Source organism: Myzus persicae, unplaced genomic scaffold (genome assembly GCF_001856785.1).
Source record: "Myzus persicae strain clone G006 unplaced genomic scaffold, MPER_G0061.0, whole genome shotgun sequence".
NCBI classification, from domain to species: Eukaryota; Metazoa; Arthropoda; class Insecta; order Hemiptera; family Aphididae; genus Myzus; species Myzus persicae.
Window position 1 is genome coordinate 1 of NW_019103861.1, and position 24,922 is coordinate 24,922.

The 24,922-nt window shown below is 31.6% G+C and overlaps 2 protein-coding genes across 2 annotated transcripts; one reads left to right on the top strand and one right to left on the bottom strand.

Moving 5' to 3' along the window:
• Positions 1-3,722: 3,722 nt before the first annotated feature.
• LOC111035548 (uncharacterized protein K02A2.6-like) lies at positions 3,723-4,052 on the bottom strand. Its single transcript, XM_022317202.1, has one exon. It carries the CDS (start codon positions 4,050-4,052, stop codon positions 3,723-3,725), a length of 330 nt encoding a protein of 109 aa, XP_022172894.1.
• A 7,193-nt stretch (positions 4,053-11,245) lies between these two features.
• On the top strand, positions 11,246-18,019 carry LOC111035538. Its single transcript, XM_022317189.1, has 8 exons — positions 11,246-11,431; positions 11,499-11,741; positions 12,062-12,157; positions 12,894-13,028; positions 13,095-13,195; positions 14,822-14,948; positions 15,025-15,157; positions 17,800-18,019. The coding sequence occupies exons 2-8, from the start codon at positions 11,553-11,555 to the stop codon at positions 17,886-17,888; spliced, it is 870 nt and encodes a 289-aa protein (XP_022172881.1). The 5' UTR covers positions 11,246-11,431; positions 11,499-11,552; the 3' UTR covers positions 17,889-18,019.
• The last annotated feature ends 6,903 nt before the right edge of the window (positions 18,020-24,922 follow it).

The window sequence follows — 24,922 nt, forward strand, 5'->3', positions numbered from 1 at the left end:
AAAAAAAAAGCCAGAAATAAGCTAGTTAAAAATGATAAATAGCTAGGAAAAAGGCCAGGAGCTAGATCAAATAATTCATCAGCTAGATCAGATCAAAAAAGGCTAGATTTGGCCTTAAATCAGCTAACATGGCAACACTGACAATGAGTCTACCGCCTTTCCCTATGGGCACCTTGAGTCCTTCAGTATTATCTACATTTTGCCAAATGTACCCACGGGTATGGTTTTAGTTTACCCACGTCTCATCCAGGTAAACAACTGGTCTTGAAACGTTGATACGTGGAAACTCCTTCATTTTTCTTAAAAAATTTACTCGAGAAGCAACAATATCATTTCGCTCCATTAAAAATGTACGCTCATCATTGCTCTTTTTGTATTTAAAATCTAAATTTTTTAAAAAAACTTTCATGGACGATTTTGAGCCCGGGTAGTTAGTTTTTTCATGCATTGCTATCAATATTTTTATATATATTATGTTTTATATAATTCAAAAGGATCATATTGTTGGCGCGCATTCGATGATCAATGTGACTTTATTCGTATTACGGGTGATAAAATTGTATGGCCAAATAGTGGTCATACTGATTTGGTCGTGGATCCTTATCATAGAGTCTGTGCTTTATTTAAGAGACTCGTAAAATATAATGTAGGGACACGCGTGAAAAATGTCGGCTGACTTTTTCAATAGCGCGCCAATAGTTTCAAACGAAGAACCCCTGGTTACGCTAAAATAGACCACTAGGATCGTAACGGTCGCTGCTCACTTTTCGCTGGCTGTACTATAATCGGGTTGCCCGAGAATCGGATAGAAGCCGATGATAGATGGGAAATTAGGAGATTTTTATGGTGTGCTAGGTGGTTATTGAAACGTTTGTATAGTAGGGGTTGTAGGGTTTTGCTAGTTCAGAGGCAAATGGTAGTTCGAGATCAGGATGGAGGGTGTGGTTAGAGACATAGAATGGCGCTTTTAGAATTGAACGTAGGGTTTTAGATTGGAATCTTTGAATGCGGTTGATATTAGAAGTCTTGGCAGCTCTCCATAGTTGGACCCCATAAGTCCAAATGGGCCTGAGAAGGAGTTTGTAGAGTAGGAGCTTATTGGAGAGCTATCTACATGCGCTTAGATGTTAGAAGTGGTTGGAAGCGGTCATGAAGTGTACGGGTTTTGTTTATTATGTGACATTTCCAGGTGAGACGATGGTTAATAAGGATGCCGAGGCATCGTAAAAACACTGGCAGGAGGAAGCGGTTGATTATTGAGATAAACTGTTGGGCATATTCCATGGCGAAGTGCAAAGGTACTTTGGGTGGATTTGGTTTCATTCATTTTTACTCCCCATATTTTGTACCACGATTCAAGGGAGATGAGATGATCTTGTATGTAAGAGGAGGCTAAGACAGAATCTGGGCTGGTTGTTAATATGGTTTTGTTATCAGCGAAGTCGCCGACTCAAGTATGGGGTGAGGTAGACTGATCAGCCATGTAGAGATTGAAGAGTAGAGCGGCAATTACTGCACCTTGTGGTATGCCTGCTTTTATTTCAATAGGAGAAGAAAATGAGAAAGAGTAAGAGCCTATACGTACGGAAAAGAACCGATCTTCGAAATAGGATTTGAGGATCAAATAATGGTGGCTTGGAAGGATATGTTTTAATTTATAGAGGAAGCATGAGTGCCAGACTCAATCAAAAGGGAGACGTCAAGAAAAGCATCAGTGCAGTATAAATGTATAATTTTTCCTCCACGATCACATATAAAAAAAAAATTGCCGCTGTAATATATCTCATAAAAGTATATTATTATTACCATATATTATGAACATTTACTTATATAGAAAGAAAAGGGGCACATGCTTTTCTTTGATCGTAACGAACTAACGACAGATTATTTATTTTTTTACTAAGTTACGATTTAGGTTAGATGCAGAGCAGTGTTGCCTGCATACCAATATATTACAGTACTCCTTTTTTGAGTATATACTTAATTTTTTTGATTATAAATTATAAAAATTGAATTTTAAAAGAAAAATAATTCAATAAAAAAAGATTACATTTTATACTTATTTTTACAAGTTCAATTTATCAATTGGTTTGATCATCCTTTTCGGTTTCCCGATAGCTAAAGGTGTACCTATATTGTTTAGTTCTTGTGTTGCAACTAGTTAGCTCTACGCTTTCCTCTTCTTGCTTTTCTGTGTTCTCACTGTCAAGCTCGGCATAAGCTGAAATTACTTGGTCCAAATGTCTTTTCCATAATAAACCTTCCTCTATTTTAACATATGTTCTTTCACCCAGTACTTCTAAAATTTATTATTCCTTTTATCCATGTTGGTGATTTACTGTTTCTGTAGTCTTTGGTATATACCGTATCACCTACTTTATGTAACTGTGTCCTTCCTTTCTTATTTTCCAGTTGAGTCTGCCTATACCTGTGTGTTCTTAAAAAATCTAGTCTGGTTCTTATCACTCTACCAAACATTAATTTCGATGATGAACCATTAGTAGTCTAATGTGGTGTATTTCTGTACATGAATAAATATCTTGATATTTGTTAAGTCGCGAAATTAGATTCAAGTGAATACGATTAATAACTCGGCTTTGTTTTGGCTGGGTGCTATCTAATTATTATAATAAAAACAATTCATGGAATATAATATAGTGGACTGTAAGATTTATTGTTTTTTTTATATAATTTGTGAAGTAATTATTTCAAGGCGATCTTAGTAACTATGTTAGTCCTACCACAGTGAATAATAATAATAATAATAATAATAAGTTATCACACACCGTGATACTAACAATAACAATATAATAATATATACTAAATACGACGTTGACAACAACAATCGATAAATGATAAATGATACAAATAACGGATATGATACGTCTGACCTGGTAACGTCTTGGTCCAATCTGATGGCGGTGTAGTTGTCCCATGCGACGTGTAAGCCAACACAAATTTTACCCACGCGTTATACGGCGGACGACTTCGACGACATTACCAAAACTCAGAGGAGCCACAACGGGTGTCCAATAACGCGTATGCCAATTCGCCGAGCATATAACAATAATAAGTACAATGCGGCGAAGGTAATACGACGGAGCGCAACAAACGATGGCGACACCACAAGCGTATGGTACCGGTACGCCAAATTTGCCGAGCATGTGAGAATCTACAACAATGAGGCGGAAGATGACGCGGACTAATACGTCGATCACGATCACCGGGAGCGAAAAAACATCGAACGACTACGGCAATACATAGGAAGAAAAAACACCCGTGACATTGACACACACACGGTTCTTCCAAGTAAAAACGATATAATGATACGCAGACGGTCGCCGGTCGGTATCTCACCAAAAGAAAACGACACCAATGGACAGACATGAAAAACGGCCATCGATACAACGTAACGATGATTTGCAGATAGCACACAACGGCGGCGCATGTGTGTTGTTTCGGATTTAATCCTAGTTAAATTGTTTGGCACCTTTTATCTATTATGGTTCGAACAATATTAAGGTTGACATTGAAATATTGGTATTTTTTTTGTCTTTTAAAACTTTAAACATTGCTGACTTAAATGATTTGACCGCGTTTTCTACAGCACCATTAGTTGCAGGATGATATGGAGGAGATGTTAAATGCTTTATCTTGTTTAACTTACAGAAGTTATTGAATTCTTCAGATACTATTTGTGCACCATTGTCAGACACTAAATATTAAGGTAAACCAAAACGTGCTAAGGTTTCTCTTAGCTTCTCTAATGTCTTAGTTGAATCTGTAGTTGTCATCTCAAAGAATTCAGGCCATTTTGAATATGCATCTGTAATTATTAAATATGTTTTAGTGTGAATAAGACCAAGAAAATCTATGTGAACTATCTCATATGGTTTGCTTGCTCCTGGCCAATTAATAATTTTACTGATAGGAGGATTATGCCTTAACGTCATGCACACATCACAGGCTTTCATCATCTGTTCAATGTTCTCATCTAATTTTGGCCACCAAAAATAGGCTCTTGCTAATGATTTTGTTTTTGATATACCCATATGTGACACATGAATTTCATGAAGTAAATCTTGTCTTACTTTGCTTGGTATGATTACACGATAACCCACATTATTGTATTGTGTTCAATTGATAGTTCGTTTTGACGTTGAAAGTATGGTTTTAATTCATCGTCAACAGTACTAGGCTATCTTGAATTAATGTACAAAAATACTTTACTCAAAATAGGATCATACATTGTTTCTTTACTCACTTTTTGCACATCAATTGGTGTATGTTGACTATCTATGAAATTTATGTACTCACTGTCTATCACAGACCACAGTGTCATTGTTGAAATCCTCGATTGATAATCTTGATAAACCATCAGCTGCACCATTTTTCTCTCTGTTGATATATTCAAATTTGTAATCAAATTCTTATAAATATACAGCCCAACGTTGTAATCTGCCTGCTGCTGTTAAAAGTATTCCTTTCTTATCACCAAACAAAGCCAATAAAGGTTTATGATCAGATACCAATGTGAATTTTCTACCCAATAAATACTGTGAAAACTTGTTCACACTCCGATATAGAGCTAAAGCTTCTCTATGGATAACAGAAATCGTCTTTCAGTTTCTTTCAATGTTCTAGAAATGAAGCTTACTGGTCTCTCTTTTCCCTGATCATCTTGCTGTAATAGTACCGCTCCTATGCTAGTCTGAGAATCATCACAGTATACTTTGATAGGTAACATCATGTCTTAATGTGTCAATACATTATTAGATAATATTGCTTCTTTGCACTTATTAAAGGCTATATCATATTTTTCTGACCATACAAATTTGACTTCTTTTCTTAATAATTTATATAGTGGTTCCAAAATGTTAGCTAATTGATTTATAAATTTACCATAGAAATTAATCATTCCAATAAATGCTCTTACTTCAGTAACATTTTTTGGTTTCGGTACTTCTACAATTGCTTTTATTCTATCAGGATCTTTTTGTATACCATTAGCATCTACAATGTGGCCTAAATATTTTATTTGCTTCTGAAAAAAGTTACACTTACTCAACTTTAATCTCAGTCCAGCTTGAGAAAGGCGTGTGAAGACTTCTTCTAAATTACTTAAGTGTTCTTCATCCGTTTCACCTGTAACTACTATATCATCATGGGAATTAATAACCCCTTTTAATCCTTGTAACACTTTTTCGACTATGTGTTGGAAAATGCTGCTGGCAGGTTTTGTTCCAAATGGCAATCTTGTTGGTATAAAAATGCCCTTATTTGTACTCCATGCTAATAGGAATTGAGTTTCTTCATTGAGTGGTATTTGATTATATGCATTCAAGAAATCCAATTTTGTGAAATATTTACCTCCCCTTAATGCATTAAATAACTCCTCTACTCTGGGTAGTGGGTGCTTATACTCTTCAATATGTTTATTTACTGTGACTATAATCAGCACAAATGCGGATGTTCCCATCTAGCTTAAGTACTGGAACTAATGGCGTTCCCCATTGACTATTTTCAACTTTTTTTATAACTCCTTCATGAATGAGTCTCTCTAACTCATTATTTACTTTTATTTTTAAAAAGTAAGGCACTGCCCTGGGTTCGCAAAATATTGGCCTTGCGTTGTCCTTAACTTTGATTTCAACTTGTTCATATTTATACAACCCACTTTTGTTCAAAAATAATTCTTTGTATTTTTTTATTAACTCATTTAGTCTTTTGTTTTCAACTTCATCCTTTTCACTCAGTTTCTCAAACTTGTTGATATTCAATACTTCCATATTAAATAACTTCACTAGATCTCTGCCCAACAATGGTCTATTTTCACTTTTGACAATAACTAACTTGGCCTCATGCTCAATATTATTGATTTCAATTTTGACATTAATTTCACCCACTGGTTCTATTATTAAACCATTGTACATTTTTAACCTTACTTTAGTTGGTTCGATTGGACAAGTATTAACTACATCAAGATACACTTTCTCTGGCAAAATAGATACTGGAGCACCAGAGTCCAGTTCCATATTGACCATAGTACCATTGATTTTAACGTCAACTAGAATAGGTTCTACTGTACTTTTGACACAAATATTGAACATTTATATTGAGCTATCAGCACTATTACCGTCTATTGCTTCTAAATAAGCATTACTTTTAGTCAATTTAGAATGTTTATTTGTCATTTTTTTTTTTTGCATACTATAGCTAAATGCCCTACCGTGTTACAAATCTTACATTTATATGATTTATATCTACAAACGTTATAACTATGGTTACTTTTACCACATGTGAAGCAACTGTTTGGCTTGTTCTTGTTTCGATGTTGATGATCGCCTTGACCCTTTGACTCTTTCTTATGCACTGGATATCCGTTGGTCACCTTGAACTCGTTGATATCTGCAGCGACCGCTATCTGTTTCATGCTGGCTTCTTTTTTTAAAGCAACGTCTAGTATTTCATTTATAGTTCTAGTGTGTTCCTCTTCACATAACCTGTCTAAAACTGGCCCATTTAACATACCAGAAATGAATTTGTCTCTCAGGATGCTGTCAAGCATTCCTCCAAATTTGCAAGAAATGGCACTATTTTTGATTTTGATGTACCATTCATTAATTGTTTCACCATTGTTTTGTGATAACTTATAAAATTCATTCCGGTTTCTAAATACTGAACTACGTGGAGAGAACTGGTCTTTAAGCATTGCTATTAATTCTTTATACGATTTTTTTGACGGCATCTCTGGGTCACATAAGTCCCTAATTATTTTATATGCTTGGTCACCAATGGTGGTTAACAAAACTGCTACTTGCCTGTTTTCCTCTATCATGTTCGCCATAAAATACTGTAAACCTAACCTAACCTAAGTCTTTCTTGATATATTGTCCACTCACCGCTGATATGAAACTCAGGAATAGATCCAATATTGCCATAGACTCTGATCATTTGAGCGCAGTGCTCTTTTGAGTTCAGATTTGTCGTATTGTTCGGTGCCATCGCCTTGATCACCGTCACCGTTACTCAAACAATTGGGAGGCCTTCAAAATCTTGAATTTCAAGACATTGAACGTCGATATCTGGACAACAATATTTCCAAGAACGGCAAAATCTTGAATAAATAATTCCGATTAAATATTGAATATGCAAACCGTTGAATAGTAAAATCTTGAATAGCATAATCTTGAATTAATAATTCCGACAAAATATTGAATACGCAAACCATTGAATAGCAAAATCTTCGAATTTTCGAATTAGACTTTTTTGTTCAAGATTTTGAAATTCAAGGTTGTAACGTTCAAGATTTTGAGGTTCAACTATTTGACATTCAACCGTATAAATGGCGTCCCTTCAAAATTTGGTCAGATTATTAATTCAAGATTTTGCTGTTCAAGATTTTGCTATTCAATGGTTTGCGTATTCAATATTTTGTCAGAATTATTAATTCAAGATTATGCTATTCAAGATTTTGTTATTCAACGGTTTGCATATTCAATATTTTGTCGGAATTTTTTATTCGAGATTTTGCCATTCTTGCAAATATTGGTTCAAGATATCGACGATAAATGTTTTAAATTTCAAGATTTTGCTATGCACCCAAAATAAAAATAAAAGTTTATGTCATATTACAACATAATAAAGTAAGACAAATGAAAATGTTGATTATGCAAGATCTAAATAAATAACTCTAGTTATAATATCTTATTATAATATCTATTTTAATATCATATTAAGGATATATATATATATACTGATTGATAAATTTTACATATTATTACTATACAGATGATACACAATAATAAGCTTTATTAGAAAGCAATTTCAGTATTTGTATTGTTATGTTGTGGTATGTGTTGCTTATTCTTTATGGAATTAGGTAAAATAGTGTATTTTTGCTGTGTTTGGCAGTGCACAGTAAAATAGTTGTAAATAATGGTGTTTTTTTTTTTTTAAGTATCATTTAGAAAGATGCTTGTTTAAATAAAATGTTTAGGTATATTTTCTTTTATTATTTAGATTTCCTCTAACAAATAAAAAAATAACAAAGCAGTGAATATATACAATTCAAATAAAAGGGTTAGTTAATAAAATTAGGTATGAAGTATTTCAAAAAAAAATTAATGTATATAAAATTGTAAATTAATTAATGCATTTGTTTTTTAAAAAACGTATTAGCCAATAGATTTATTTAAACAAATGTTTATAAATGTAATATTCACATGATAAACTGGTACTTGATAAAGTAGGGAGGTACTATGTCAATAAGTTAATAATATGTATTTAAGACTTAAGTAAGTTAAGTTATAATAAAAATCATGAACTAATAGGTATTTAATATGATAAATTGATAACGATAATAGATTATGAAATTAACCAAATAAATTGTTTTGGATTAGTATTTCTGGAGAGTACACATCAAGGTTGGTATTTTCATTATTGCAAGATAAAAAACTTATACTAACTGAATATGATGAAATTCAAACAAATTATATTTCTTTATTTTTGTGTTTTTATGAACAGTCCATTCAATGACTTTTGAGTATTAAAGAATTACGAATTTATAATGTAGTAAAGATGAAAGCTATTTCTGCTCGAATCTTTAGGATCACAATGTAGGATCAAAATGAGAATTGACATCTAATAGCTCAAAGCGTGTACCAATTAATCGTTTAAAATCTGCCTATAAAAGATACTTACACAAGTACAACCACAACATCGACCAGAACAATAGAAACCCCAACAGCCAACTTCACAGCAACAGCAATAACAATCATCACGGACATAAGAATTACCCACCATAATTACCAGATCTGGACGGCCAGTGAAAGTGCCAGTAAGATTCCGCCTATAAGTTTCGTTGACATTGATGGGTGTATGTAGCGAATTGTGGAAAGCATTCAAGAAAACATAACTTAGAATAATTAAAATTTAAAATGATGTATATTGCCTATTATTACTAGCCACTATACATACTTGTGATCAGTGTCCAGTCAGACACTGTCCACGTCGGTCCAGTCAATTTATTTAACTTGTTTTGCATTGTAGCCTACTACCCGAAAGGCTACAAGTTTAACTAACAAAGGTTACTTTTAAAGTTAATTAATCAGAAAAAGTAGAAGCACAAACTACAGACTCTGGTTGGTAAAAATTGAAGGAATCAGTGATCAATAGTGTATGTTAATCTTTGACTATTTCAACTGATTTTAAGGATAAATATGTTGAACAAAAAATATTAATATGAAGATATTTATAAGAGAAAAACATTTTATCTACTGTATCAACTCCACCTTTGGTACTCCATAATTATTTCTGGTTTACGAGTTTCTACATCAATTTTTGAATTATGGTGCATAGTTGAAAGCAAAATGACTGCCTTGCTTTTTCGAGGTACGTATTACGACACTAATGTTTTATTTTTTTGAAACCCGAACACGCTCGAACCAACTTCTTTTTTTTATCTGGGAAAAATTCTGTAGGTATTTCTCGCTTGTTTTTTTTCAAAGTTCCAGTTACACTAATATTTTTTGTAATAAGTAATCTGCAAGTGGAATACTGGTCTACCAGTTGTCAGTGGTAAGATTTCGTTTAGAGTTTTCGATGGGTGTTACTAATCGTTTCACGATATAAATTGGTGAATTAGAAACCTCGTACGAACCAGGTTATTTCCAACATAAATCTATATTTTGCTCGTGTAAAATGTTTTTGCATCACATAATGCAAATATTTTGATGCCATATTTGGCCAGTTTACTTGGGATATACTGTATCCATCGACACCGACCACGAAATGGGTGTAACATTTTGTCAATAGTAGTATATTCACTCAAATTATAATTCTGATTGATATTTTTCAAGAAAAGGTCAAACGTAGTACGAATAGGAGCCAGTTTATCAATCGCCCGTCTTTCAGCTCTAGTTTCGCGATCGTCAAATCTGAGGCAGCCACTCAAAAACAAAAATCTTTTGTAGTTCATAGTGGCCCTAGTTATTGCTATACCAGAACCATCCGCTGACCCATAATTCTTTTACATTAGCATGATGAGCTTTCTTTATACCAATCAAAAATAAAAGTCCAAAATAAGCTAGTATTTCACACCTTGAAGTATCTAAGCAGTCTCGGGGTCTAGAGTATTGAACTCGTTGTCTCATATTACTAATATACATATTAGTGCACGTTAAAATTTCGTCAATCATGTAAAAATCAATTATTTTTAGAAATGCATCTATCTCACTAACGATATTTCTACCACACTTCTTTGGACTGAGAACCACGTTTATAATACTAAGTTGCCTAATTTTTGAAGTTGTAAACTCTTTTTGTTGCCATTTAGTTATTTTATCCTTTCCTATATAGAATGTACTGTCCCCCAAACTAGTCTCTAGATCTGATTCATTGTCTGAACAATCTTGTTCAGAATTACATTCGTGGTCACTTACCTCCACATCTTCGATGCTTAGATCACTATCACTGTCTTGGTCATCTACACAGTCTATTTCAGTTGAAATGTCTTGCAGTAAACTTTGAATTTGCTCAACTGTCATATGATCCAACCTAAGACATTGTATAAATAATATCAATTATTAGTACGTACCAAAAACGTATACAAATAATAAAAAAACATATAAAAAAAATTTAAATGTATATATTATATATTGCATAGTGATATAAAACAATACATACAAACATACATATTTTTGTTCTTATTAGAACACAAAAATAATAATTACAAGATAATAAGTCAGGTACAACGAACGACGAGTACACCGAACGACGTCTTTTGTGTTTGGCGTAGGTACACGGAATAGCTCGTGTTGTATTTTAGTGACAACACTATAAGTACTTCGTCGATTGTCTGCAATAAAGTGGACTGGAACACTTCAAAAATAGTCTAAAACGTAGATAATAACATTACAGAGGAATGGTATTCATCCATGACCTCCGATAAGATAAAAATAGAAAAAAATTTGAATAAACAAATAAATATAAAACTGTTGTATTATTATTTATTTACAACAGCGCACCCGCAACTAGCATGCTGGGTGAGGCGTGACGCGTGAATCACCCCGCATATGATATTTCATCATAATATCTTCCCAATAATATGTATTTCGATTTTCAATCGGTGTTCGTAGCTGGTAGATTAGCTTTTTATGGTGTTTTCCAAGCGGAAACGAGCTTATAATTCAATTATCCGGATCAGTGAATCAGGAAAAGTGGTATAATAACTGAGCAAACATAGAACGTCAGATACGAGTATCTCATCGGGGCGTGTGGTGAAAAAACGTCACTAGCATCCAACGAGCTCTCCTTTGTAAAAACCGTCATCGGGGAGCATAATAATATAGAGAACGTTTTTTTTATACATAAATTCACAAACTGCAGTAATATTAATAAATTAACTTACCTTGTTCACGTTTATACTTTTGTAAGAGTTCAACGGACAGTAAAGTTTTTATTTTATTTTATTTTTATTTTATATTTTTTTATTATAGATACGTACCTAAGAACTTACATTTTGCGAATACATCCTTAGTGAAATTAACAAAATGTACACGACTTTAACAGAACGTGTAGATCCTAAGTGTTCTTCCGGTAACGCGTACAGAAGAGTCATAAAAAAGTATAAAACGTTGTGGATTTTGAGTGCAGCGGTCTTACTTATTGTATCCGTGGCATTGCAAAATTATACCATCAATCAATATGTTCGCGCCATCTTTAAACTAATAGCAATGCAGGTAACAATATTCAGTACCTAATATTTTGTAATTTATTTGTCCCGTGTATTTAAGTATTTTTACCAGATATTTTTTTAGCATTTTTTTACTGAGTTCTGTCTGAGTATTTTACAAATTAATCAATGCTTCAAGTTTATTATCACCACCCAAAATAATGCAATGTCTATACAATGTCTATATAATACAGTGTCTATATACTCTATAGTGCTTATCAAATAATTATTTTTAGTTTGTACATTAGGTTATTTTTGTTTGTACATATTTAAAAATAATTAAAAAGAATAGTATTTATAGTAATAAGTTATTTTAATTCTTTTTAGTTAATAGACCTGAAAAGTTTCAAAAATTTACTTCACGATTCGTGTTTAATGTATAAAAAAATACCAGAACGCAAACTTATTGAATCGGATTGTTATGTGAGTACATATCATAATAATATAATACTTATAGCTTACACACATTCACTCTGTGTTATACACTCTTACTTGGGTACGTAAAAGTATTTGAGTGAAAGTATTCAAATACGTTTTTTAAGTAAGTACTTTTGAAAAAAGTATTTTGACAAATTATTTTAAATACTTTTGAAAAGTATCTGTATCAATTAAAATCAGATACTAATTTTCAAATACTTATTTTTTTAAATTTTATTTCTTTATATATTTTCTAATTTAATTTTACTCACGTAAAATAAAAAAAAATTTTTAATACGTATCTACCTATATAATAATATAAATTTTTAACTGTGAATTATACTCATTACTTAGACAACAATTTAAATACTTCGACAAAGAAAACAGATGAATATTTAATAGTTAGGTTCACCAAACGATACAGTGTAAAATCATCTATACAATAAATGTAAAACGCATGTGAATCGGTTCAGGTGATTTATAAAAAAAAAAACATATTTTATAAACAATTTGAAAATATCTTTAAATACTTTTTTTACAGAGTATAAAAATATGTATTTTAAGTAATTTTCAAAATATGTATCTGTGTCTGTACTTGGATACTTTTAAAAAGTATCTTTTCAATACTTCGTTCTAAGTACCTACCTATATTGGTATACCACTTACATATCCTACATTTATATGCATATATACGACCATAATAGTTTGTGCAAATCTAGTGTATGTTTGTTAATTTATTTAGTCATGTGAAATCATCGATCGAGTGGACGTTGTCCTCAGACCCGAGGATATTTTAGAATCGTACGCAGATCTCAATTGGCCAGTTGTATACCAAAGCGCTGTTAAAACCAACGTCACTGTTGAAGATTTTTCGTCTGTAGGCATTATCATTTAAGTGTGCGAACTCTTAAACATTATAACTATCATTTTTTTGTTTATTAAGGTTCTTTTAACCGGAGACCTCTTACCTTGCGATTATGAATCCAACTTGAAAATCGATCCCCTTCGAGCAATCAAAACGAAGTACGGATGGTTTATGCATTGGTTAGTATAGTTGGTTTAGTTTTGGTTACCTGCAATTCATATTACTTTGTACACAAGGCCGTAACCTGTAGCCAGACCAAATCTTCAGGTGAGGGACATTAAAGTGCATACCTATACTTAATCATAACATATCTCTATACATACATACATACATACATACATACATACATACATACATACATACATACATACATACATTTAATAAGTCAGGTTAATAAGTAAAGTTTGAATATTTCAACGAAACCGTGGTGTGTTAATATAACGATAAAATAACAATTCGGCTACATTTACATTTACATTTGGTTCTGATTTCCAAATTAATTTAGATACCTATTGGCTATTACACTGTTAAGTCCCTGATTTTAGATTCTATAAATGTATTGATTTTTTATAATGATGTGTGCGTTTCATTTTTTTTTTTGAATCTGTGTACCTACACGATAAGTAGTCGAAATAATGCTTTGATTTTGAACTTAACTAAATTTGTGATGGGAAAGCGAATATAATTGGTGTATATTGCATTAAAGAGGTCAAATTGAAAATTGTCCAATAGTTTGAAGATCGTCTTGAAAAACAAAAAAATAAAGGAAATAAAGAAAACCGGGTATTTCATTTTTTAACTAAATTAATTTTAGTTTTTGGAGAAACTCTAAGAAAAACAACTGTAGATATACATGAATTGTTTACTAAATATTTGTCATACATGATACAATTTTTAAAATATTTTTGACTCTTTTTTAGTTCACTATGAGAAATTTTCGTTTTTTAAAATTATTGTTGATAAATAATATTTTGTTTTTACTATTTTTATAGTCTTCGATTAGTCTTCTTTAATTTCGTCCATAGTCGGTTTTTGGAAATAAAGATAAATCGGTGTTGTTCCTTGTTAGATATAATATAATGCAAAACGACACCCAATCAGTTATAACGATGTGTCCAAAGTATAGTATCTACCTATATAGACTCTATATAGGCAATAGAGTATTGTATTATATAATGTTGTACAATTTCAGAAAAATTAATTTTTTTTTATGTATGGTTTGTAAGACAAAAATATTCATTGAATTTTGAAGTAGGTATATTTAATAACACTAAAACTATACTGTACTCATTTTATATTAATCTAAATGTTTTGTTTTCGAACATGGTTAATAATTACAGAGGTTGACATATACATAATATTTAATATTTGCGCGGTAGTATAACATTCGCAGTATTGCTATTTTACCTCAACATATTTAACAAATTTAGAAATTTCTTAAATGGAAATGAATTACTTATATCACTAGTAATGTAGTATAATACTATACCTAATAGTATATGGAGTAATTCCAAAATGTTGTCTAAAATCATATTTTATTATGTATAAAAATTGTCAAGTTCAGTTGTTATAATTGTAAATTTTAAAGAAAACTGTACTGGCCGAAAAGGGAACAGTAAGTTTTGTCTGAAAAGTGACACTGGCCGAAAAGGGAAGTGTTTATTTTGGCCGAAAACGGCGACGCCCCAGTTTACCAACTTCCGTGCTCAGTACTCCGCCAGTACTCACCTAAAATAATCGGGGACTTAACTCATATGTGTCGAACAATTTTACACCTAGAGTATATTCCCAATATTGTTTTCAAGGCGAAACTGTGATGACATCCAAGGAAAACTAATGCGTGCTTTATACAGACCAGATTCGTTTTTGAGCATTTCATCCGAAACGTGGACAATCATGTCGTCCAATTATAAAACTGTTCACTATAAAAAAGTATACGATATTCATTATTCAACAATCGAAACGTCAACACTCTTTTCAAATAAAATACATTATAAATTATATTTAGATCAATACGTACTACGACGGCAGAGTGGCGGTATCACAGATAAGCGGGACGTTTAAGTACCGGTTGGTGCCAAAAAATCTTTGCGCAGAAATATGTAATCCTCTGGATGGAAGTTTAGAAACTTATAATACCCGTAAGTACAGCGATTAATCATTTATTCTTATACATTGTGCAAATAGGTATACCTATGCTTACAGGGCCGTAAATATTTAGAAATTTTGGGCCCCTGGTAAAAAATTCGGCCATCTTATTGCATCTACTAGCATTTACGGTACGCTTGTTGGTATTTGATGCACATACTGAAATGATAAAAAATTTATGGAGGTTAAAAAATTAAAAAAAAAATGAGTGCGACAACTCATGATATGCTTCCAAAGTAAATATTATATTATAGTAATATAGACATACAAGATTGCCAAACATTTATGGCACCCATTTTCAAAACATTTTTTTTTTACCGTAGTATAATATAGTGGTGGTATCACTTGTTTCACTAAATAATTTTAACTAAATAAACTTACCTAATAATAAATAATGTTCTTCCAATTAAGAATCAAATACGTAGGTACACAATAATACAATAAAAACAGAACAATACGCATCATATGTATAGAATGCACAGCCACAGCGACAATAAAATAACCGATCGTCTATTACATTAAATTAACATTTTTAAAGTTTGGTAACAGTATTAGTGTAGGTTACACGCACATAAGATTATACGGAAGATTACATGAATAATATTATAATTGTAAACTAAAATATATAAAATATAGGTTACAGTAGTATATATATATAGTACTATTATATATGGTACTATATATATATATTATTTTATTTGTAATTAAATTGTATAAATTTTAAATAAATCTAAAAATGTTTGCTAATCAGTAAGCTTAACAATTTAATACAAGGTTCCTAATAAGTTTTTATAAAAACATTTCTAAATATTTAGGATATATATCTTTTACTTTTTTTTTTAGAACTATTTGGAGTGATATTATGATCGAAATCATGAAAATTTGCAAATTATTATATCAAATTCAGGTTTAAGAAATGCGGAGGACAAATAATTGTAATTAAAATTGTTTAGGGGTACTTGGTGCCTTCTATGCATTCACCTATCCTGTCCAAGTATTTTTAAACTTTTTAAAATTTTTACACTCGACACGACACTATAATTACTTTTTCAGATTCAAAGTTAGATTAATTATACAGTCAACAAAAAGAAAAAAGTAATCCAAACAGTCATGTTATAATATAAGATAGGTACTAGAGTACGGTTTCATGAGTAATAAGTATACACATAAATAATTACATACCTGCAGCTGGTTTCATTTGTCATTTGGCCAAAATAAATAAGTAGTCTAGCCATTGATTTGAAATTAAAATCTTTTCTTTTCGGCAAACCTAAAACGAAGCGGACTATAATTAGTATAACAGCCACGGGTCAGGCGACTTTGGCCACCATCGCTGCGTGCGGGAACTGTAAATCTGACGTCTAAGCATCAACACGTGTCAAGAATCTATTGAATCATACGACCACGCATCAGACGGACTGTACCGACCGAATTATCGCCAAGCGGCGACGGTACCGAGCGACTATTGCAGAGGGGCGGTATAGTCGTGCTACCAAGGCATACTACCACAACGGTGCACCGTGCAATGTATCCTGGTTACCTCTGTTTAACACGGTGTACCTATTGGCGCCCGCAATGTCGACCTGGTGGTGCACCAGCCAACGTCCAACCTGGTTCACCATAGTTTTGTACCCGGCTTACAATGGTTTACACGACTGCCTCGCACCCAGTGGACAGCGGTCGGATACCGCTCGGTGGAAAGCCGGTATATGATACGTCGTCGGATGGGTCATAGACTCTATAAACTACGGTTGATGGTTGACGCGGTCAGAATGTCAGGTACCGTCATTGATTTTTGTTCACGATGGTGGCCAAAGTGGCCGAACTGATGTCTGCAGGTGTTAATGATACTCAGCTTCGTTTTACCTGTTATATACATAGCGATCTCCGCACACTATAAAGTTCTATGTCCAACTAGGTTTGACTGAAGGGCACAGAAGATGATCTAGCTCGCCCTCGATAGGTTTCTTTGAATATCTGTTTGATAGTTGATAGGTACGTGATACAGTACCGAACATTCTATAATATTGAAAACAAATTCAAGAAATTATTTTCAAAGCTTACTTTTGTTTATTTAAAGGCTTTTATTTTAAGACTGTCGAACTATACGTAAGATTGTATGTTAAGTTTATTATAATACTAATATTGATCCCACGCAATTCGTTGGCCGTTTAATATAAAAAACTTTAAGTATGAATAATATGTTTTATTTTTATTTTGATCGCGGACACGCTGATGAACGGATATAAATGGAACTCGGCCACCACCATGGGCAATGTGCAAAAATTCGATTTGATTTTGATTATGCTTCGATTAATGCAAGAGCAACAATATAGAAAAAAATACCAATTTTTACCAATTATTTCTCCTACAACCAATAGCCAGGTCAAGTTAGGTTAGGGTAGCCTAGCTTCGTTATTTGTTCATCGCATAATTTTTTAGGTTAATATATTCTTTATGCAAACAAAATTTAAATTTTTCGTTCTCATTTTATCTGAGATAATTTTTCCTCCCCCAAAGTGTGTCACCACTGGTGTCCCCTCTTTAAACTGGCCCTGTATGTATATACATACAATATTATTATAATCTACATATAATGACTAATCAGTGATGAATTGTTTTTTTTGTTGTACAGTGGTTTTCAACAATTTCATTTGGGATTTTCAGTATTTGCCGTTGAATAATTCCACCAACAACATAGCTATTATTTATTATTTAGATTAAAATTCAAATATAGGTACACCATCTAGATATTATGAGGTTAAAAAAGCTTAACATATTCCACTTTTTATTTATATACATATTACACTTGCATATAGGTACCTAACTATTATTATCATAATGCGTTATTTACAAAAAAATAATATACATTTTTCTTGTTCATACGGTTATAATAATATGTTAAAAAAACACGTACACTTACCCGTGCCTACCGTGACACGCCTCTAGACTTTTCGCACACCTTTATAATTCAGTGGTCAATGGTAATATTATATAAGGTACTATAAGGCGTATAGTTACCATTAGACTTATCTACCCAGAAATATTTACATACCCACAGCTGGTTAATTTCGTTTGTTACTTCGCAAAATATTTGTAGTTTAGTCTTTGATTTGAAATGAAAATCTTTTCGGTGAACCTAAGACGAAGAGGACTGTAATTAGTACAGCGTTCACGGGCCAGGCGAAGGGAATTGTAATTCTGACGTCCGAGCATCAACACGTGTCAGGAGTCCCTATTGACTGGTGTCTGGTACGACGGACGATTGACTGCCAACCGAATCATCGCCAAGTGACGACGGTACCGAAAGACTAGCATAGGGGTGGTATAGTCGTGGGTTATACCAAGGTATACATACCACTATAGTGTACCACGTGTGGTGTATTATCCTAGTGTACCACTGTTTGGCAGGGTGTACTTATCGACGCCCGCACGATTAACTTTGGTGGTGCATCAAGCAACGCATAACCTGCGGGTTTACTATACAAATGTGTACCCGGTATACAATGGTGTACACGATTGTCTAGCTCCTAGTGGAAATCGGTAAGATAAAGCTCGGCGAGGTAAAGTGCGAATCGACAACCGAATTATCGTCCAGCGGCGTGCACTGGCGGTAATAATCGACTCGCAGAAGGTTGGTACAATCGTGCTACCGAGGTATGCACAAATAAACGGTGTAGTGCATCCTGGTTACTTCTTGGTTCTCACTCGCCAGTGATCAGAACGATAGGCTACCGTTTGGTGGAATTTCAGTCTGATAAGTCGTCAGACGGATCGTATATGGACTCAAAACTACGGTAGATGGTCGACGAGATAAAAACGCTAGGTGCCGAGATGATGACAAGAGTCTCATGGGGTCATATCTGGTAGTATTGTAGTAATGATATTCTGCAACTTCGTCTTACGTGTAACGAAGCGATCTCCACACACTTTATATAGTTCAATGTTTAACTAGGTTTAACTGATGAAGGACAAAGAAGACGGACACAGCTTTGGACTACCGCTCGCCCTCGATATTTTTGAATATCTGTTTGTTATTAGATACCTATCTAACCTACCTAATATTCTATAATATTAAAAAAAAAATGCAAGAAATAGTTTTCAAGTGGAGGTGGAGCTGTCGAACTGTAAGTTAAAATGTACGTTATGTTTATGATAATACTAGTTGATCCTGTGCACTTCGATGCCCATTAAAAGTGCCAACTCTATAGATGAATAATATGTTTTATTATTTTTTTTTATTTTGATTCGAACTGATGGGCGTATGAGTGCAACTCGGTGACCTTGTTAGGCAATGTGAGAAAATTCGATTTGATGCATGCCTAAATTCACCAAAGGATAACTAATATATATATAAAAAAAAAATACTAATTTTTACTAATTATTTCTCCTATAAGCTATAACCAATAGCTACTATTTATAAACAAAAATTTCTTTCTTAAATCTCAAAATCCACGTTTGAGCAATTATCCGGGTTGGACCTATACTGGGTTTAATTACGAATCTAAATCATACAGGAAACCACTCAAACACACACAAAAAATTTCATTAAAATTGGTCCAGCCGTTTAAGGCATAATAGACATACATTCATTTTTATGCATAGATTGAAATATTATTGAATTGTTTTTTTTAAAATTAATTACCGTTGTGAATAGTATAATCTCTGGTCGAGTGTGATAAAGTACGACGATCAATTGTTTCTTTGCACGGGGAGGTATCTAAACATAATATAAGAAAAACAAGCAGAATATTATTTTTAGTATTTTGATATGCAAAAATCGAACTTCGTACAAGTAGTTTATTATAGTGTTATAACTTGGAAGTACCTATTTAAAGTTTAGGTGAGATGAGTAGTGGACCAACATTTTGCGAGGTACCCCTGTACTACTCCACTCAGCGTCACAACTCATTTAAACTTTAAATACTTAATATAATTCATAAACTAGATAGTCTAAAATTTGATTTTTGTACATCGAAGTAATCGAAAAAATCTGCTGTTTTGGAGTTATAGGAATAATAAATGAAAAAATGCATGTTGTCATTAGAAAAAAATAAAAGATTTAAAATTGATAAGGTTGGTGACATACATTCATTTGTATATATATTATATAGATTTTTTTATTTATTTAAGCTTCGACAACTGAGACCATTTAGCTGTAGGTTGTGGTACTGTAGGGTTTTGGAACTGTAGGGATTTTTGGTACAGTAGGGTTATGGAACACGTGTGTGGTTATATAGATTATAGGTATTGAATGTGGATTTTTTATGTTGGAAGTAAACATATTTTGATATTTTAAACACGAATATAATTCGAAAAATACACGACTTAAATTAATTTTTATTCTCCTCGAGGATCTACTGTTATCGAAACTAACAGTATTATATTTTTCACTATTATTCGTCACCTATTTTTAAAACGAATTTAAAACACGAATAGGTAGTGCAAGGCGTTCTGTATTATTCAAATAGTAAACATCAAATCGTACGGTATGACAGTGCGTATATAATAAATAATAATATACTCAAGTCGAAACACATCTCATCACATTATGACGTACAGGTATAGCACACACGGGTATTATATTTTTTATTTCAGTAGGTAGGTACGAGTGAAATTGATGTAATTTTTATTTAAAAGCATTTATAATTCAGAATTCTGTCTTATAAACGCGAATACGGGTAAATAGGACGACTTATGATTTGCTCGAATCGTGATGAGAATTATATTAGGCATAATCGTGAGAATAAATACCTACTCATTATGGTATCATACCTATATTACCTATGATACATGCGTACACGAATCGTCATCCAGACATTGTATTCATTTTACGGTACCTAACTAAAAATAATCGGTTAGGTGCAGGTATATGGTATATAGTATGTACCTACCGTAAGTTACGGTAATTTATGAGTTGTATACTGTTAATTGTGTTTGAACGCAAACAGAACGAATTTGGTCACGATTAAAAGTAGGTACCTATCATAGTATTTGCTAAACTAATTAAAGTGTGCTTAATTAAATATAGTTTTTCTTTATATGTAAAGATACTATTATTATTTAATCAATAACGATACATTAAAATCGTATTTAATTAATATTTACCGGTTACAGGATCAGTATAAGTACTTATAACGTTATAAGTAAATAGTATAATATAATATTATTTTAAATTTTAATTATTACACTAATTGTAATTGTATTATCCGTATCGAACTCAATAAAAAATGGCTGGTTCATGTATGTATACTTTTTTTAGACGATATATTTTATGTACTATTCATGTCTACACTGTGTATTCATTTATTTAGCCGTACCTACATTTTTATTTTGTAAATTGGTAAGTTTTTGTTTAAAACGATTTATTTTAAAACCGTTTAATTTTTGCTGCTAATGTTCGGAATATTGTAAATTGAGTTTCTTTTTTCCGTAAATAAATAAATAAATAAATAAGTTCCTCGTCGTGTTCGTCTTTAGGAACTTCAATTTTAACATTTTGACGTGTTTCTTAATACTAACAACATTTAACAATATAATAGTGAACCGTCGATAAACAAACATCAGAACAGTTTCAATATATTTAGAAATCGATTAAGTACCTCATAACCCCATAGTGATAAACTAAAATTAATTAAATTGACGCTTCATTTACACTTACGTCTTCATAGGCGTTACTATACTAGTGCACCGGAGGTTTTTAATTTTAATTTTAGAACTTTCAACATTCAGCTATTTTATTTCAAGCCGGAGTTTTTAAATGCTACCTACCTACGGTTTACCAAATTGCAGAATCCATCGACAAAATATAATTGAATATTTAAAATTAAACTCGTCAAATAAATATCATAAAGTGGTCGGTTTGACTATTTGATGTATATATTTACGTAGTCATGTAGAATATCATATATCGTATGAATTAATAAAATTGTTGATAAATTTAATAATTTAAAAATAAGTAAATATAGGTACTATAATATATATGTATTTTTTGATATTTAAAAAAAAATATAGTCACTATGTACTTCTCAACTATTTTTTTTTAAATCTATTTTTATTAATTTTCATTCAGTAAAAAATATATATTTTTTTAACAATAGTGTGATCAATCATTTAATATAGGTAATAATAAGAGCGAGATAAATCGAAAGTAAACAAGTTTAATTTAACGCACACTCAAATAATTGTAAATGATACAATCAAAAGATTAAAGATATTTAAAAATAATTTGTCACCGAATATGTTTTAACTTTTTTAAGACTGATAAATTTGTATAGAACAATTTTATCTGTAAATATATTATTTCGAGTTGAAGATAATATTTGATTGAATCTTTTATAAACATTAGGATGGTTTTTGGTAAAATTATATTCTACTTTACACTTTTATTGGAAACAGCGGTAAAACTGAAATATTTGAGCGATACCAGTTTTAAACAAAATTTATTTCAAATATTTAATGTATCTACCAAATACTTTGTAGGCCAGATGATAAAATTTTTAAAATATTTAGAGTCTGTGGACCTAATAAATAGAGGTAGGTACTTAAAAGAACGGTGATTATAGCAAAGTTACAACATTTAAGACGTTCCCATATCATTGTGATTTGTTAATTATTAAATTTACCGAATCCGTTACCTAATTTATTCATTTATTTTTTTACATTATTATATTGTGTTTATTATGTATAATGATTTTTTTCCCTTTTTCCCCCTTTTTTTATTATTATATTTATATTAGCGTATTATATTATCATATACACAACCATTATTATTGGTATTACAACCGAACTTGACAAGTAAAATAGCAAAAATCACTGTTTATCGAGTATAAGTAACGCCTATGAGTTCTTAATTTTAATATTTACTACAATAACCATAGGTGGTCTTAGGATTAATTGGATTTTGAAAGTATGATTTAGTCACGTACACATTTTAAACATATATCGAGCCCGTGAACTTTTCGCCAAAAATTTTTTTAACTAAAAGCTGTTTTTGAATAAATCTAGCTTATCGAATCCATCCTAAGTGCACCTATCATTTTAACTAATTGTAACTGCATTAAGTAATATTAATGCAAATAAAACAGAATCTAGCTACGATTATACCTTTAGCATAACTGCGGCCTTCAGACACATCTTAATTGGTTGACAGAATATCACTTCGCATGTGAAGCTCATCGATTGAGTACTGCGTTGGCAACTATTTTAAGTTAAGGAAAAAAAATCAATTAATTGAAAACGTCATAACTTTACTTTGAACACTACATAATAACCAAACATTAAACATGTTAAAAACTTATTGGATACGATTATTAAAACAATAAAATTCACTGTCGACATCTTGCAATACAAATAAACTATTTAGATTCGATTAAACATTTACACAGTGTATATAGGCGCAGTCGTCGTCAATAATAAACAATGTGTTCACCAGCTTCCTATTTTAATAATTATAATATTTATAGCCAGCACAGTTTAGTAATATGTTTATTCGGACACCTACTAGCCAACACAGTATAATATCAATTTTATATATTATATACGACATAATAATATTTTATACATAATAATAAAATAATAATTTTTATATTAATATTATATTACGCCGTTGAAGTATTATACAAAATAGTTGAAACAATGAAGTTAAATTATGACACCCCCAAAAAGGTTTGTAATCGGGGTGGTTGAGTTCAAAAAAGTCAGTTAGAGACTAAAGTGTATACTGATTAACAAATAAGAAAAAATAAAATACTTACATTTTATTTTTGTAAAATACAAAAACCATTTTTTGTTATGTATTATAAATTATAACATTATTATAAGAAAAGTGTATGTTATTTAAAAATTATCATTGTTTAGATCTAAACAATATATGAGTAGTTAATTAACACAGATTTTGTTTCAACTTTGGTGATATCTTTAGTTCATATTTTCCTATATTAGCAGTATGACATTTTCCAAAATGTGTTTACTTTCATACAGTTTAAATAAATTAAAGATTTTTCCAAGCAACAAAAAACTTAGATCCGCGTATATGTATAGTGTATTCACACTACATCATTATTCTAAGATACATATATAAGACGTGTAACAGAAAGACCTACTCATGTAGTCGTGTTTATAGCGAATGTGACTTTTACATACTTAGTTATCCTTGTATAAGTGGTTTTTCACTTTGTATTCAAGATGCGCGAGTGGACATTTTACAACCAGAAAATTTGTGATTAACAATTTCTTTCGGAACTTAACGAACTTTGGTAATACCTCAATAATTATAATATATTATACTATAATGTTACATATTATTTTATAGGTACTTATAGTTTATGGCTTATGCTCATAGCTATATCTATACCTACTGACAAAACAATTAAAAAAAAAGCAATTTTGATGTGAACATTGCAATGTTATTAAACTGAAGGTCAACACTTATATACAAACCGGAAATGGTCAGATGGTGACTGAACAGAGCCAATTACATATTTCGATGCACTTTCTCGCATGAATACAAACTTGCGGCAAATATTCCAACACTGTTATTGTTATAATTTAAAAATAAATACCAAATATTAAAGTACGAAAAATCTTGATGCAATGATGTCATTGCAGTAAAACTGATGAGCCAAAATGATGGGTTAGTTCTATTTAATGACAGTTATTTAGTTCTATATAGTTAGCATATAATTTTCTTTGGTGTTTGCGATAAAACGAATCCTACAATCTATCTTTATTTTTTGCTACGTGGAAATTCATCGGAG

Excerpts from the sequence above, each read along its gene's own strand:
- LOC111035548 (XM_022317202.1), bottom strand. The coding sequence starts at position 4,052 with ATGGGTATATCAAAAACAAAATCATTAGCAAGAGCCTATTTTTGGTGG.
- LOC111035538 (XM_022317189.1), top strand. The coding sequence starts at position 11,553 with ATGTACACGACTTTAACAGAACGTGTAGATCCTAAGTGTTCTTCCGGT. Across the intron at positions 13,196-14,821 it reads TACGGATGGTTTATGCATTG|GCGAAACTGTGATGACATCC; the intron begins GTTAGTATAGTT and ends ATTGTTTTCAAG. Across the intron at positions 15,158-17,799 it reads TTTAGAAACTTATAATACCC|TGGTTTTCAACAATTTCATT; the intron begins GTAAGTACAGCG and ends TTTGTTGTACAG.